Source organism: Anas platyrhynchos, chromosome 2, assembly GCF_047663525.1.
Source record: "Anas platyrhynchos isolate ZD024472 breed Pekin duck chromosome 2, IASCAAS_PekinDuck_T2T, whole genome shotgun sequence".
In the NCBI taxonomy this organism is placed as follows: Eukaryota; Metazoa; Chordata; class Aves; order Anseriformes; family Anatidae; genus Anas; species Anas platyrhynchos.
This window is the reverse complement of record NC_092588.1, coordinates 67,228,926-67,246,534: the sequence shown is the minus strand read 5'-3', so window position 1 is coordinate 67,246,534 and position 17,609 is coordinate 67,228,926. Positions and strand designations below refer to the sequence as shown.

The window sequence follows — 17,609 nt, the reverse complement described above, 5'->3', positions numbered from 1 at the left end:
AGCCAAGTATTCCAAATCCCACAACAGGCTGCAGTTCAAAACCAATATGAAAAGGTTTGAATGTCTCAATTTCTTTACAATTGTTACTTTCATCCCAGTGGAGGCTATAAAAGCTGGAAGGCCAGTAGTGGCTGCCTCTGCCCATGAAATCACGTTTGTTTGCCTAATGGCTTCAGTGCAGCATCAAGGCTATATGGGACATAACACTGTTTGCTACTGTGGCGTTTTGCTTGATTTTGTAAACCAATCCCTAAAGATGGAAAGGCTATTTTTCAGGATGAACAGCTCTGAACATTTAATCCTTCACAGCAGACTTGACGGGAAAACCAGATCCCTGCTGGTAGGATACTTTCAGCAGAATTACCACTGTTCTTAGTGAGTGAAACATCTTACCCTCCTTAAAGCTAGTTGAAAACAAACTCTTTCCTAGCTGCTGTGGCTACATGGCTTCTGGATTGCAATTGGATGCCCCAAATGGAGTACAGGGTGAGCAAATTTTACAGACGTGTAAATGGTAATGAATCCTGTAGATACATCATAGGAACAGAAACAGTTCTCCAGTGTAGCAAACAGAGATATAACTTGACTTCAAAGAAAACAGAGGAAAAGCAAGTCTGGATTTGCCTTATAAAAGTCTTGCATTTAAAAGTGGGTGTTACCTAGAAGGTATGTTCTTGCTCAAAAGCAAGTATTAAAGACTGGAAGCAAAATCCATTTGATAAAATTTACTGTTTGAGTTATTCAGGGATATGACTAGATGATCTTAATGCCATGCTGGCCTCAAAGCCTTTCAATAAGCAGCAAATGACTGCATTTCCATCAATCATGCATTAGAGGTGAAATCACATTACAAGCTTCATCCAATTGTGCCAGAAAAATACCATGGTAATAGCCTTCTTTGCTGGCATGTACACAAATCAAGACAGGATGATAGTTCACCAATGTGCAATTGCTCAAACCAGACAAAACTTTTGGGTTGTGGGGAACCTCACTTACAAATATACATAAATGATTTTAGAGGTGAAAGCAAAGATATCAGAGGTGAAAGCAAAGATATCAAGAACTGTAATTTAAAAACACAGCTTTAAATTCAGCAGACAGAAGCCAGTGAATGTTACAAGGAGATTAAACTGAATCCTGGGATTATCAACTGCATCATAAGAATGAGGCTTTTTTTTTTTTTTAATATGTTGTAGGAGTGTTGTGTGTTTTGTGTGTGTATGTGTTGTAAATTCAAGAGGTTTTGGAAAAATGAAGCAAGAATCTATCTGGTTCATCTACCTCTAGAAGTCTCTATCATCCTACTGGAAGTGCTGTTCTACATTCCTTTTTCTCTAATGCATCCTTGCCTCCTTTTTATTTCCATTTATGTACACAAGCTGGAAGATGAAGGAAAAAAAAAGTGAAATAAAATAAAGTATGGCATTGAAACATTAAAACTATGCTCCATACTTGCAGGTAAAGAGACACAAAAGGAAAAGGGTATTTATATATTTAAGTAGTTAATAGGCTGAAAATGTAAGTTTAGTTTGTGGTTGTTTAATAGGATGAGAAGAGAAACACAGAAGAAAAGCTAAAAACAGCAATAAGTTCTATGTGGTTTATGTATGTGTTTCCCCCCCCCCCCCCCCCACTGTTTGCTGAAGCTTTTTGGTGAGGTAGAGCCAGAGGGAACTGATGTCATAAGAGGAGAGAAGAGATGAGACATACTGCTTAAAAGAAGCTACAGTTTCATTAGAAAGTACATCTAGCAGTAACCCACTCAAAAGACCAGCCACTTCTTTGTGCTTCCTGGGAAACAGTGACCTCTCTGCCCTCTCTATTACAACACTACCCAGTCACAAGACTGTGCTATGCCAGCACTGTTCTCCTTCATAGATGGCATGGGGAAAGGGTAATTGACCCTTAGCTGTATCAAATGTTACAAGCCCCACAGTATTCCTGACCCTCCCTGAGAGGGGTCTTCCACTTTTGTACAGGAACGAACTCTATATATACACACTGCTCACTTGTTAGACTGAAAAAAAAAATTATATAAATTTTACAACTTATTCCACATATTTGGGTCTAGGGGTATTGCTTGCAAGTAGAAAAAATCCTGTATTTCTCTGTGCACAGAGAAACGCCTTTCAAAACGTGTTTCCATTCTCATCTTAAGGGCAGAAAAGAATGTGAGCCCTTGTTTATGCATAAAACAGCTTCCCCAGTCAGGGGGAAAGGCTTAAAGCCCTTGCAAGTATGCAGTAAACAATAATTATATAGTTTTCCTGCTCAGATGACCAGAAAAAGGTTATCCATCCTTTTCTGCAAAAGAGAAGGCTTGATTCCCCAATGCATGAAGAGAAACAAAAAAAACAAACAAACAAAAAACAAAAACAAACAAAAAAAACGATGAGGAAATAATTTTAAAGGCATCTAGGGCTGCTCTTTTTTCCCTGATGGTTTAAGTAATTGTCTTGACATCTGAAGTTGGCTTTGAGACATTTGATTCTAATACAGTATTGGTTTAATCTTTATATTAGTTTCCCTGACTACAGTATGACTACATTCCATATGTACTCATAAATGTAATATTATTATATGAAGAAAAACCATACATAGATATATAATAAAGATGCACCTTATGTATAAATATTGTATATGCTCACCCAAGGCTTCTCACAAGCTTTGCAAATTCTAAAAGACACGTGTCTGAAGGCAGACGAAGTTGTCCTTCAGCCAAGGCTAGCTGACAGTCTTCAAATGTATAGTCTGTCACTGAAACTCCCAATGCCCTTGAATAAACCAGAGAAACACAGGAAGCAAGTTAACCTATGAAAACTGAGCAGAATGTTCATTATTTTGTTTTGTACTGCAAGAAATCCTGCAACAACTCTTCTCCTCTCTGAAGAAATAAGGGAAACCCCATAAGAGAAGGTTCATATACAAAGAATGAAGTATTGTACACTATGAACCCACTACAGAACATATATCCTGACTTCATAAGTACATGAAAATGTAAAAGAACAAGGCAAAAAAAAGTCTTTAATACTTTCAGAGAAGTAACAAAAATAATTTTCAAGTTATTCATCCATAATTATGTATTTTTCAAGTTTTAATGTGAAATTTTTATACTGTTATTGCATTAACATTAATAAATCAATCATCACCTGAACAGAACTGTTACCTTCAGACATTAAAATTATACAACGGGCAATATTTTTAAGAGTACTCCATAAAGAATGGATAGAACTTAAAATAACAAGTAAACTCTAAGCAAACATGACACATTTAAACATATGCAATAGATGGAAGAAAAAAATACTCCTAAGTGTTCGCACACCAAACAATTAAGTATTCATTTTTATTTTTATTTTTCCAAACTTGACGCTGTGTGGTACAAATAGCAACAAAGATAGCTCACAAGGAAATCTTGATAAAGCGGTTACATTATATTTGCTGCACTGAAGTTTAGAGAAAGACTGTTTTTTAAGAAGCCTTGAAGAATTCAGTGTACAAATGTAAAAAGCAATTTAGAAAGCAGTTTCATACAAGTTACTCATCTGCCATATTTTCCATTATACTCAATTTTACTTGTAGTAATATAGAACACCATTTCTGCTGTGCAGCCTTTTCTAGTTTGATAAAGTCCTCACAGGATTTCCTAACTTTCATTCCTTTCATCTGGAGGTTTTTCTACCGCATTAATAATCACCTTTTTTGTCTATTAAATTAACATACATCAATAGCAAGACTGTTAAAAAATCCTGAGACATATCACAGTCATTTTGGCTGTGATGAAGATTCTGCATCTAATGCTGCACTTATTGTAGCCATTTTGATCTGTAATTGTAGTTTCATGTAATAACCAATTAGTTTCTGTTAAGTAGCTTCTTCCTAAGAGCCTCTTAAAAGGCCTTTGAATGCCAGCGTAAGGTACACGAGCCAGATCTTTTATCCACTGCTTAACTTCAGCAATTCTAATATAGTAGTGAGATATGCACTTAATAATAAAGCTACTGATAGGGGATTCTCTCTTCTAAGGATAAGAAAGTCATATACTCATTAAAAACATCTCACTGATATTCAAGCTCAAAAGTACAAAGTCTGTTAGATATTATTTATAAGCTACTTAAGAATAAACAGGACATACACTGTAGTGTTTCTGGATGAATGGCCTCACCCTTGCACAAAAAAAAAAAACAACAAATGGGAAGGGAACAAAAAGAAGCAGCCAGCTAAACCAAAAAGATACAGGTGTATAGAAGAGGCACTAGTATTACACAACATTAAATTAATTTTCTTTGGAAGAAGAAAGAAGGAGTGTTTATTGTGCCAGTTTAGGTTACTTCCTATTCCCTACTTTCGTACTGTGTGTGCTCCAGATCATCTTGTTAAAAACTTCCCTGTCAAAGATCAGGCAGGTAAACAGATGAATTCCAGGGCTGGAAGAATACAATATAACCCACAAGGAGTACTACCCAGAGTGGCTTACCTAAAGGAATGTGGTAATCACTAAGGTCACGTCCAGTCAAGCACATTACACAAAATTTAATTAGATCTTAAAGGCAACAGTAGGTGTAGCATGCAACAGAAATATGGGAACTTACAGCAGAAGTGTAGGGAAAAGGCACAGAAAAAAAGAAGCTAGTTAAAAATAAGCTAAAAGAAGAAATTGAAAGGGTAAACGTTCATTTGTGGTACAGAATGAGACATCATATTAAGGATCAGGATAAAAAAATATAAAAAAAAGTTGTTAGGACAAAAAAAGTCCAATATGACTAAGCAACAGATTAAAGGTGGCAATTGGAAGGATTTTTTTTTCTTAAGAAAATTTCAAGGAAAACAGAAGATGACAGACAAGTTAAAACAATCATAAGCTGGCAAGCCAAAGCAAGAAACAATAAATTGTAAAAATAAATGCTGGAAGCTTTTCAAATACCTCAAAAGGAAGATGACTAAGAAAGATCAGGCTATTCAAACTCCATGGTAGGTAACGGCCTGCCATACTGGCATCTCAAGACCAATGCCAGATTTAAATACCAACCCCTAAATAATGGTCCCTAGAAGAAGCCTTTTGAAAGGGGAACAAAAATCTTATGACAGAACAAGTTCTAAAACAAAAAAACAACCAAAAAAGTATGACCTGCTCTTTTAATAAACAGCTGTGTGCCCCCCTTACATAAGGGGCAGCATTTCAACCAGACTCAGTGCTACCAGTACAGGAAAATTGCTACTACAGCTAACGCCTGCATCATCAACACAGACACAACAGGCTTGAGAAGGACAAAGCACCTTCTCTTGCTCACCTGTTGGCAGTTTTCCAGCCTTCGCACCTCCAGAAAAAGCGAAACGAACCAAAATCGTATGTTTATACATACATCCAGACTTTTAGAATTACAAAAATCAGAAGCAAGGAAGATGAAGCAACTTTTGTTCAGAGTTAAGTTCAGTTGTAGGATCAGCCAAGGCCAGATAAAATTAGAGTTCAAGGGGCTCCTGAGTTCAGAAGATAAATCACAAGCTGTATAGGGCTAACATTTTAATACCAGAAGACCTTGATTTCAGCTCAGAACACTGAAGCTGAAGCTGGGGAATATACAGAGTTCATTATTTCTGCTACAACTTGCAATTTTTCCAGTTTCTTAGAATAGACAGGCATACAATGTAAAAACCTTGGATGCAACTGTAACTCACAGGGTTTTCTACAGAACTATTTCAACTTGTCTCCATCGAGCTCTCTCTACTTCAATTCAACTTCTAGGAAAAGAAAGGTTATTTCAATTTGAGATGCAGATTGCAACTGCACCATGTTTTTTTTATAAACTAGGAATGTAGCAGCTTTTCCCATGCCTTCACCTGGAAGCATTTTTCTTCCCCCCTCTTTTCTTCATACTACCTCTACTTCCACAGTTCGTTAACCTGAGCTTGCTCTCTTCAATGTTCAGCTATTTTATGTGGCCAGATGTGCGTGTCTACTTGACATACCTTAAGACTTTTTTCACCCTTGCCTTCCTTGAAATGCTGGGCATTTACCTTTTATATCACCACCCAACATGGAATTCCAAAGCCAGCAAGTCAGTTCAAGCAAAACAAAAATACAAAAGTCTTCTTGCAAACCTAATCTGTTGCAGGGGATGAACTGAAGTGTGTATCAGTAGTTGTTTATGTTGCATCAGTGTTCTATTTCTAAAACAGCAGCAGCTTTCCTATGCTTTACTATTTGAAATAACCACGGGTAAACAACGAATACATGGAACTATTCTTAACTCCATTAAAAAGTCATCGCTGAAAATGCAACCTCAATAGCACACAATTCAGTTACATTAGCTTTCATATGATTCAACCGTACCTTCCTCCCCAGAGGACTTTCACACCCACAGCAGCGAAAGTATTGGATTGTTATATAAAGGCGTTAAAAAAAAAAAAAAAAAAGCAACCCCTACAGTTGCTGCCGTGTTTGTGCCTCCCTGCCTTCCTCACTGAGGAAGGCGAGTGCTATGTAGTTTTGTATGCACTACGGAAGATTTCAAACTGCTTTGCTAGCAGGCAAAAACACTGACTTGATTTAACACATTTCTTTGATAGTAAAATTAAATCATCCATCTGTTTTTATTGCATATTACAACATACTTACTCTGCCATTACACGTCTGACGTTATTGGCGTATAACACTGGATTCCTTCTTTCTTCTTCTGACGGAATATACACAGGTAGAAACTGCATACAGAAAACTGAATTATACCAAGAACATTTAACATTTTAAGCAACTTGTATTGCAGTACCGTGGTGAAAGATTTATACAGTGCATCTTTAAAAAAAAAAGCACAACTCAAATGCTTAAAATTCATCACACTTCCAGAAATTCATTTCTTACCTCATGGAACCCAAAGATTTTTATCTTCTTTTCATTAAGTGGGAACAGGAAGTTTTAAATCGTTTGGAAGTATTAGCATTTTCTTCCATGAGCCCCTGACATTGAAATTATACTTCTTTTTTGTTCAGCTCTTCAAAGATAACCAAGAAAACCATCTGCTACACGAGCTTTGTTGAAAATTAGCTTAAATATTGAGAATTAAAGTTCTCAGGACATTAGATATTTACTGTTCCCACCTCGTATTTTGTAATCATTCAATTTGTACATTAAGCAGTCAAGCATTTTCATCCTTCTGTTGTCGGAGATTTTTCAAAAATTTTTCCTTCAGATTGGGCACCGGGTATTAGTACTCAATTAACAGAAAAACTCTAAATGCATGCAGAAGTGACCACACAATTAAACCAGAGCTGCTGCATAGATAGAAGAGGCAGCTTTCAGAATGAGATGGCCTACATTCAAAGACATTTGAGCTTTTACCTATGACTAAGAATTTATTAAACTATGATGTAGGCACCAAGATCATTCCCAGTTTCACCTACAAAAACCCTCAGAACATCTCATTTCCACTAACTCACTCTTCACATATAAGGAGTAAGAAGGAATCACTGACTCCTCCCCACCCCATGTCAGTACAAGACAGATAATTCCTTTGGTAGTGTAATGACATGAGAAAATTTATACACTAACTGATCAAAATGTTTATAGTTGTGTGGAAAGCTTCGGAAGTAGAAAACAACTGTCATATGCTTAGTTATATTTAATATAATTACCTATGGGTAGTACAAAACTGGAATTATGATCCAGGAATTTCATACTGGTCTTTAAAAAAAGAAAATAAGAATTGGGAAATAAACATCTGTTTTATCATTTAAGCAAAGAATTCTTAATAACTGAAGTTAGCAGCATTTTCAGTATCACATAATGGTATGGTCAGCAGAACCCAAAATGCTGGGTCATCTAAAATCATTAGAAGTTTGTTTCTTAGAAGCGTTCAAAGATTGAAAAAAAAATTAATTTACTTTGTGTTTTCCTAGTTTCCCTATACTCAGCACTGTAACTGAAAACACACTATTCTTCTCTTCTAGGTGTACAAGTAATTATGTTGGTCCAGCAAGATGTAATATATAAAAGGACAAAGAACATGAAGCTAACAGAGACAGAAAGATTGTTCCTTCAAATTGCAAGCCCAATTATATTTCTTTTACTTGAGTTGCAAATTGCTATCAAGTAATTCATCCAAAAGCAGGACAAGTTTGAATATGAGGCAATTTCAGAGGTGTTCTATGTACCTGTGCCTAACGAGATGGAAACAGCGCCGTCATTCTGGCATCGCAAGCAAAACCAACAAAACTCTCAGCTACTGTGAGGTGATGGATGTTTGAACACTGATGCTGACAAGCCAGCAAAACAAACTGACATGAGCCAAAGCAAGCTGCATGTGCTGATGATCACACACCCTTTTTTTCTTTAAGAGCTTGATTGCACACTTGGAATCATTATGGTATGCAAAAAATGGACAGCCCAATCTTTATAGCAACCTATCATAAAACCTACACTGATGTTTGCTTTTCAATATACATGCTGGATGACATGTATGGTACACCACGACATTCATTTTATACATAGAAAACCAGACCAGAAAACCTCTGATTCTGATTGCTTGGCAGTTAGACCTTACCAGCTATTATCTAATCAAAACCATACTAATACTGTACTGTCTGGCTGTACACCTCCTTGAATAACTGGATCTTCAGCTCTTACTCTGTTATCAACGTTGGTTTTTATTTACCAGTATCCCTGTGTTGATGGAACAAGGCAGGAGTAAAAGCCAACTGACTTTGTAGAGCAGGGAAAAACCACGACTGTGAACACAGAACCACCCTTTCTTCCACTACATTCCTCAATCTGCAGCACTTCCTTTACAAGACCAGATTCAATATGTAGCTCTCAAGCACGCTGCCTCACCCTTGCAAACAGCCTGGCAAAAAATCTCTGCTCCTCTACGCTCTGCCAGCTCGTGCTCTAGGACAGGGTGTTTCATTTACTTAAAGACGACCAAAGACCATAACTTGTCCTCGTGCAAGATCTCTGTGAGCTACAGAAACTCAGCAACTGCTAGCAGCTGCTGCCTCAAAAATCAAGAAAGCTCAGCAGTGTTCACTTGTGTGAAAAGACTCATTTTACTTGCCTAGGGCAGAAAATCATGTTTCCAAGAGAGTAAAAATCTTGCTTGCTCATCAGCTGGTTTGTTTTATATTTGCAAGAGGCAGTAACTCCCCAGCCCTTCTACCTCATATATACCTTACTAGAAGGCAAAATATGAGTTTTGAGATATTCATCTGAATATAAGTCTTTCACACAAGTAGAGAATACTAACTGATCTCTGCAATGGAATTTTTCAAGCATTAAGAGTACTTGAAAAAAAGTTACAAGACAAACATGGGAAAAACAAAGTATTATAAACAGATATAAAGTGAAAGAATCCAGTTGTTACACACTATATAAGCAGGACAGCAGGAGCCTGGTAGAATACTTTTAAAGTAAAACATATCTCCCCTGTGAAAAAGATCTTATCTGCTGTGGGTTACCAAAACAGAATGGGGAGTAGTTTACTGTAAAAACATTTTCAGATAACTTTATCATCCCTTTTGTAAGCTGGCAGTTCCTATTATCTTATATGCAACTTTTTTGTTGTTGTTAAAGTACATCTACTTTTCTTTTTGACACCACGATCAGACCACTATTTTGTAAATAAGATTTTTTTTTTAAGCCGTTAATAACTGAAAACTTTCAGCTGAAGCGATAACACCAATCACAAGTTTCTGCAAGAGATACAATTATTTAGTGGCCAGTATTCTGTGCATTCATTGTTTTCCAAATATTTATTGAAGAAACAAAACACAGAACATTGCAACGATTACTGACTAGGATATGTTGTATATAACAATAGCGATAGTTCTTCCTACTAATTTACCCTGCCATCAGATCCATCAGTTAAATACATTTTCACATTTCCACTTGAGTAGCCTTCAGCCTTAAGACCACAATGTTTTCCTCAAAACAATGTTAAGAATATACATGAACTCCAATTTTGTGTTTTCTGATTTCACATTCAGAACATTGCAGAAATTGTAAAAATCTCTGTAAGCAGTTTCTTATTCTTTAAAAGATAGTTCTTATTTTGTACATCAGCATTCACTAAATTCACTGTGATTGCTAAAACAGCAAATCACAGCATTACAAGATAAGAGCTTTATTCACAATGCTAACTCTATAGTTGGAAATATATCTACTCAATTTAAATAAGAAAGTCATAAGCCAAGTGGGAAACTGTATTTTTTTTTTAGTTTTAGGTTACGTTTTCAGATACGGATATACTTGTCCAAAATAAGTGGTATTTAAACTTTTTTTTTTTTTAAAAACAGTGTAAGCAGAGCTTGATTGCAAACTTTTACTGCAGAATTATGAACAATATGATGTATACTGCTGTATATGATCATATACTACTGTATATGATGCTGCTCTGAATATACTTTATTTTACTGACCTCAATTTCCACGGAATTGTGAAACTGACACAAAGTAAGCCACAGAATTTCTAACCTAAAAGGGAGAAAAAAAAAAGGAAAAGGATGAAGAAAAAAATTAAACATAGTGAAACAGTAGTACATGATGCTCTAAAGTCTTCAGGTAGCGTTCCTACTTGCAGGTATGTAGATACAATCATATTCAAATACAAATTTAACAGAAAAGGTCTTTGAGAGTACTTCTACACATTACGTTCTGTAAGGCGGGACAGGAGCATTTTATACTGAATATATATATGTATGTATAATATATACAGCATCTTAAAAGACACCCAAAATTAAAAAGACAAACAGTAACATACACAGTTACTCATACATACAACAACATGACTGATGTACGTGTATGCAGAGAACATAAAGAAACTGCAAGTCTGTTTCAGGAAAATGCTGTATTCAACAGAGTTGACAAGATTAATTAAAACCACCATGATTATATCTTTACCTTTGTTTAGAATCAAATTATACTTCAGAAATCTGTTAATGAAATGCAGTACATATGTGTCAGTAGTCTAAGACACAAGATACTGCTTTCTAAGGTTGAGTGGACTCCAGTAGTGTTCAAATTCAGGATAGGAATTAGTAAACCTAAGTTAGGGAGCAGCATTAGTAGGCACACTTTATACTGTATTTGGGTACGTACAGCTGCCAATCATTATGTTAGAAGTGCAGATAAAAATCCTCTTAGGCAGATAAAGTGCACTTACTAGAAGCAGTACTAATTTGCAACACACTCATTCAGGGATGCAGCACGTTTTTTGTCTCCTTTTCAATTTAACTTCCAATACATTAAAACAAAGAAAAGGTACAACCACCACAACAGAACTTATGACTTCATGTTTACACCATTAATGGTAAATGTGAAGATCTGATTTCTACATCCTACTCCAAGAACATTAAAAACAGCTAATAATTTACAACTTTTTCTCTTCCAACCCTATAATCCTCAAAGATACCTTAAAAAAAATCTACCCCAACTTGTTTTTACACACTAGCCTTAAATTAACAGCATTAATAAATAGTTGATAGAAGCCATATTTAACTTCAAGTCTGAGGTAGAGAAAATTTAAATTGTATACTGTCGTCAAAGTCTTTGTTTTCAAGGTGCAGTGAAGTTAATCTGCGCTGAATAATAAACTAGTAAAAACATTACTTTCTGAAAGTGTTCAGTTTCCATGAAAAACGTTTTCGATCTATTTTATGGGCCGCATCAACTTTGAATACCCTGCCAATCTTCTGTAAACAGAGTATGCCTGGATACAGCAATGTTTTCAGATTATGTTCTGGCTGACACCAAAATAAAATGACATAAGACAACAGATGTTTGAGAAAGTGAATGTAGCAACCTTAACAGTATTTTCTGCTAAGACATCAGAAATACCTGTTAGGCCACTCATGAGAATTAAACCTAATTAAGTAAAACCGTAATTTAAATGCCCCAAGTGAATTTGCATAACATTACATGCTACTTCAGAATTTGATTCTGCTTTCTTTTGGCTTAAGTTTGTTCGTAGGGGTCAACACTTCTGAATGAGAGTATTGTGTAATACACATTTAAGTGCTTTGAGGTAACCCATCTACAAGTTCCTCCCCAACTCCTATATGTTCCTGACTCCTTTGGCAGGACACTAAAGCTGGAAGTTCTTTAAAGCTGAAAGTTTGAATTGCAAGTTTTAAAAAGTGATCAGTGATTTCCTCAAGTCTCCAAATTTGTGTCTTTAATTAGATCTGGCTCTTAGTCCAATTACAGGTGAAAAAAATCCTAAATTACTTGAATCCTGTCTTATCACAATGGTTTCTTCATTCCTACTAAAATACAGGATCTCAGGTGGGACATTCAGAACAGCAGTTACCAAGGGAGAAGCAAACCATTAACCATGGAATCCAACTGCCCTTCACCTAGGATTGAAAATTTCTGGGTTTGATCTTCATTTAAACATTTTAGAACTTCTAAACTGACTCCAATGTTGAAACAGCATAGGAAAAAAAAATTAAAAAAATTAAACAAACCCAAACTCCTCCATTTTGTATTTTACATGACATTAATTTGCTAAGGAACCTCTAGAATAACATAGGGTTTTAAAATGAGTCAAAGTTACAATCTGGCAAGATAATGGAAATGATATTTTCAAATTTCCTAGGTGGGATGACTGTCTCCATGGGACTAGACCAATTTCAAACAGTAGCCATACAGACTTCATACAGACACTCCAAATCAACTTGCAGGCAATAAAATATGCAGAACAGAAGCATCTCGTTTTACTTCAGGCTCAGAGGAAGAAGAAAAGAAATAAAATTCATCCAGCAAGCCATCAAAACCATAGTTTCAGAAATACACTGTTTATAACTGGATTCCTCTAACTGAACATTATCATAGTTAGGGAATAATGCATAAAAGACTAAAACCCACAGCACAATGCAATAGCCAGCAATTACTGCTTGACTACATACTTCTACAAATCATGTAAATAGAAGCTAATTAAGGAAAGCAATTATGATGCAAGCAATAAAATATAAACCACTTACGCTCCTGGGCCTTGCCATGTCCATGTGATTGTATCCTTCGGAAAGGAAGCATAACAGTTTTAATTATTGCACTTTAAACTTTTGTTAAATTATAGATAGCATAACTGATGACATATGGCTAATAGGTTTTCATGGAAAATTCAATTTCCACAAGCTCTTAGTCCCAACATGAGTAAACCAAAGATAGCAGGAATCAAACTCTTATGAAGCTAGGAAACACCCACCAATTCAGCTCATAAACGTGGAATATCTATATCTGTATTTATAAGACATGTAAAGATTTGGGGAATTCTTAAAAAGCTGTTAATCTTGGAAAACAAATATATATAATATTTTAAGCTGATGTTCCTTGAGATTCTCAGTCCATGTGCATTTTCCTGACCCACCCTGCTGGACAGGATGTCCCTCAAGTATCCCCACACTGTAGCTGTACCTCCCAGCTATAGATATGAGCTCTGCAACAATTCTCGAGTGTCTGAGACCTGTAGAGATGACTTAACGGGAACCCTCCCAACTGAAAAGAATTAGTAGGACCAGGAAGACCACATGTTTTACCTCAAACAGGATTTTTCCACTTGCCTTTTTTCCCCCTCACGGATGGCATCCATCCATCTGCCTGATCCAAAAATCAAACGGTACAAGACATCTAAACCCACCGAGCTGCTCTCAGGGAAGACGAGCAACACTTTTAGATGGCTGACACGAAAAAGTTTACAACTCCAAATCCCAAAGCCACATAGGAACATTTCTTGGAATCCACAGTTATAATCCTGCTCAGAAAGTGATGCCTAGCAGGAGTTTTAACCTCCCTTCTACTACTCAAATTACTGTCAACCATCCCTTAATTCTAGCCAATTTTTTATTGCAGTAAAAGGGTCTTGAAAGAGATGGAGATGATGCCTTTATGAACTGCCAAAAAAACAAACAAACAAAAAAAAGGAATTGTGTGTAAAACATTAACAGAGGGGAAGTAGCAGTTAAAGAAGTAAACAAGATGCAACTAGCCAAAAGAGAACAGAGACCTTGAATGGAGTATATAACAGATCACAAGAAGGAAGATGACAAAGGTCACAAGATTTTTAAACTGTAAGATTAAGAAATAGTGTAGGAAAAAATTGCAATACTTGGAGACTTAATTTACATGTAGGAGCAAGAATGCAAAAACCTGAAAATGAGTTCCAGGTTTGTTTGTTTGTTTTTGTTTAATTGGAAAAATCATGCAAAAGTCATTACTACAAAGCCAACAGGACTCAAGAAATTCACGTTTCTAAAACATTGGAAAGATTTCTGTTAGCCTACTGAAAAAATTCTAGGTTCATTCTATGCTACCACAGAAAATCTTTTTAAAGAGTTTAGGTGATCGATCACATGCCGTGATCTTGAAAAAAATCAAGTTAAACTCATTTTAATTACAACTTAAAAAACGTGACTCAAGGAAAACTGAAAGAAGGCAGCACAGGCATGAAAAGTGAAAAATATGATTATTGTGATAGATCAACAGCCTGAAATAAGGTCAATACACCATGAAGGACTGCTAAGAATTTAAATTTTGACTTTCAACAGTTATCTTAAAACCAAACAAAATATCATTAAAAAGTATTCAATTTCCAGCAATCAACATGGTTGCACGAATGTAGACTTCTCCACCTAGCAATCTTATAGAACTTGGTCTCTAGTTCTGCCATGAAATAAAATTCTTATGGCAATTTTGATGTCTCTGGTAATACTACAAGTAAACTCATGAGGGGCTTTGTTTTTCCCATAAAGAGCTTTCATTTATAAGCCCTGACTGTTAAAGAGTAGATGGCTGATATTCTCTTACCAGGGACTAGATTTGCCGTAATAGAGCACCAAAGTACTACATGTATCTCATTCATCTCCCTAAATTACAACAGTGCAGGAGACAAAGAAAAAGCCAATTCCCCTGCCTTTGGCTAGGCAAAGGATCACTGAAAGAGAGTAGATATTTTCAGAAGTCAGCCCTCGATAAACTCAAATACGTAACATATCTATCAACAATCCGGTGAGAAATTCCCAATACGAATGTCACAGTAGACATGCAGGCTTTTTTTTCATCGAGAACATTTGGATGCAAAAGGGATAAGGAGTAAATGCCAGGGAGTGCAGAAGAGGATTGTGTCCTTCAGGAGAGAGAACTATTTAGTAGTAAGCTCTTGCTAACGTATATTTTTAGGATGAAAAGAGCAAGCAGAAGATAGTAAGCAGTGTTTTCCATACCTGGGTTAAGATACTTCACAGCTACCAGCGGATGCTCACAGACAGCACACACTCTGCTAACACTGCAGGAACACTTTGAAACTTTTATATCTATTAATGGATCCTTTGGATGGCATGCAAGTCCATCCTTCACATAATTTTATTTGACATAGGGAGATGCTGAGAACCATACCAAGCTATAAACATAAGAGCAAACATTGTAGCAGAAGGAGAGCAAGCATGTAAAAATACAACCACTCAGCTCTGACACAGTAACACTGAAGAAGAGATGCTGCCAAACCTCACAACAAATAACACAGCTAATTTCAGAAGACACTTGGACATCAAAATATGGTTAAAATAGATCTGTAATATTTAGAGAGGTATATAGCCTTCCATAGTTATTATCACTCTACTAGAAAATTCAAATAAAGGAAGAGCTATATGCACAATGAAGGGAATTAGCATAAAAATGAATTGTAAAACAATTGCTGTAGGACCTGTGGATTGGGCATCAGTGTTTCCTTTAAATGGAATATAGTCAGTAGCTGTCTAACATCCTAAATGTGAAGTACTACCAGACAAACTGGGAGAACAAAAGCAAATATTGAATTTCAGATCTAAACAACATTTTAAGGCTTTTAATTTCTTTCTGATCATGCATCATGAGGAGCAACAGAGTCACGTATTATTCCTAAAGAAACATTGACACAGGACCAGAGGCATAATTTACTGCAGAATAGTGACAAGCCCTAAGAAGAAAGGTATTTGGGGCAACACTGACAGGAAAAGAAGTGATGTTAACCAGAAACAGATCTATTTGCTAGAGGAGAACTGAATTTATATCAGTTTTTGATATGTTTCATTCCCTTGCAGAACGGTAGTACTTCACATAGTTCTTGAACGTGTAGGAAATAAGTTGTAGGAAATAAGTAAGGAAGAGTGCACACGCCTGCTATATTCACCCCAGGCTCTAACCTCCCAAGTCCTCCCTGAATGGTCAGGAGCACTGAAGTCTGATCCCTTTTTCAGAAGTCGGAGCTCCGAAGGCAGAGCACCATGGCTGGGCTCAGGCTAAAAGCAGTGGAGTGACCGAACACAATGCCTGACTTGCCTTTGCTGGCTAAGGAAAGAACTTAAATTCTTCTGTAAACCCCAAATTATAATATGCAGTGGTCAAGCAAGTAGACAGAGAAGAAACCAGAAACAATTAAAGTTTTCCAGAAATGTAGTCCTACCCTATGAAAACCATTATCTCCCTACTCCATTCTTTCTTGCTACTTAACTCTTAACTGCAGCCTAATCAAAATCTCACCTTCATATACCACCGTATTGTATTCCTCCTTCCTCTCCTCATTCCAACTTCGATACAACTCTTCTCTGATCCCAAACTAATATAAACTTAAGCAGCAATAGCAATTATTCTCCTCCCCCCACTCAACGTTTAATGAAAGTTTGGAGGTTAAATTACTCAGCAAGGCACTGAAATCTAGCAGTATTTTACAGTAATTAAAAGCAGTAGGAACAAGTAAAGTAACACACACAGATTCAGGCCTGTTGGATATCTACATAGATATTTACAGGTTTAAAACATGTAATAATAATAAAAAAATAAAAGCTCAAAAATTTCTTACATTAAATCAATGTGAGCCTCAGTCTCTTCATACAGTATTAGAAACATTTATATTAGCTTACGAACACTGCATATTATGTACTACATATTTTAAGATATTTGCAGATTAAAGTTCGGTAGCCTTATTAAAAATATATATAAAATATAAAAATATATGGTTTGATATTTTCATATTACAGTTTTATAAATATGCATTATAAAAAACTGGCAGTGCAATAAAGGTTTTAAAAGCTACTCAACTTTTTCTTGGAAATAGTTATGTAATCAGAAGCATTACAATGCTCTTAATTCTACATGAGCATAGCAACTGCTACACTTGTCACAGCATCCCCAAAGATAACTGAGTTATGGCTATCATGCCTGTTCTCAGTCAAAAGCAAGTGCTGGTCTATGCAAGTTAAATAAAGGACCTAAGAAAAGTTATTTATTTATTTTTTAAATCAAGCATGTTTGATATCAACCTATAAATTGATGGAAAGTTCAATGGATGGAAAAAAAAAAACCACAAAACTTTAAAACATAAGCACTCAGGAAATGAAATCCATCCTTAGTTCAAGGGGTTGTTAATGGGCTAGTCAAGGAGAGATGACACGAGACCTGATGTGACGCACATCAAAGAGGCAAGGTAGTCCTTGTTTTACTTCTGACACTCCTCCCACCTTCCCCTACATAATGTCCATTTTAATAAGGGGACAGACTGGACCTGAAAATAGCCCCAGAGGGCTCAAAAAAAAAGTGCAATTATAAAAGCTAGCAAGGTTGACTGGGAAGCATCTAATTAACTGAGGAATGCA

At 36.1% G+C, this 17,609-nt stretch overlaps 1 protein-coding gene across 1 annotated transcript in view; it reads right to left on the bottom strand.

Annotated features, from left to right (window-relative positions):
• Positions 1-17,609, bottom strand: part of LPCAT1 (lysophosphatidylcholine acyltransferase 1) — a 56,352-nt gene that overhangs the window by 19,673 nt on the left and 19,070 nt on the right. The window contains exons 7-10 of the mRNA XM_038173651.2: positions 12,966-13,000; positions 10,404-10,458; positions 6,617-6,699; positions 2,649-2,774 (exon numbers count right to left, since the gene is read on the bottom strand). Coding sequence (XP_038029579.1) covers positions 2,649-2,774; positions 6,617-6,699; positions 10,404-10,458; positions 12,966-13,000 — 299 coding nt within the window. The remainder of the gene's footprint in view (positions 1-2,648; positions 2,775-6,616; positions 6,700-10,403; positions 10,459-12,965; positions 13,001-17,609) is intronic.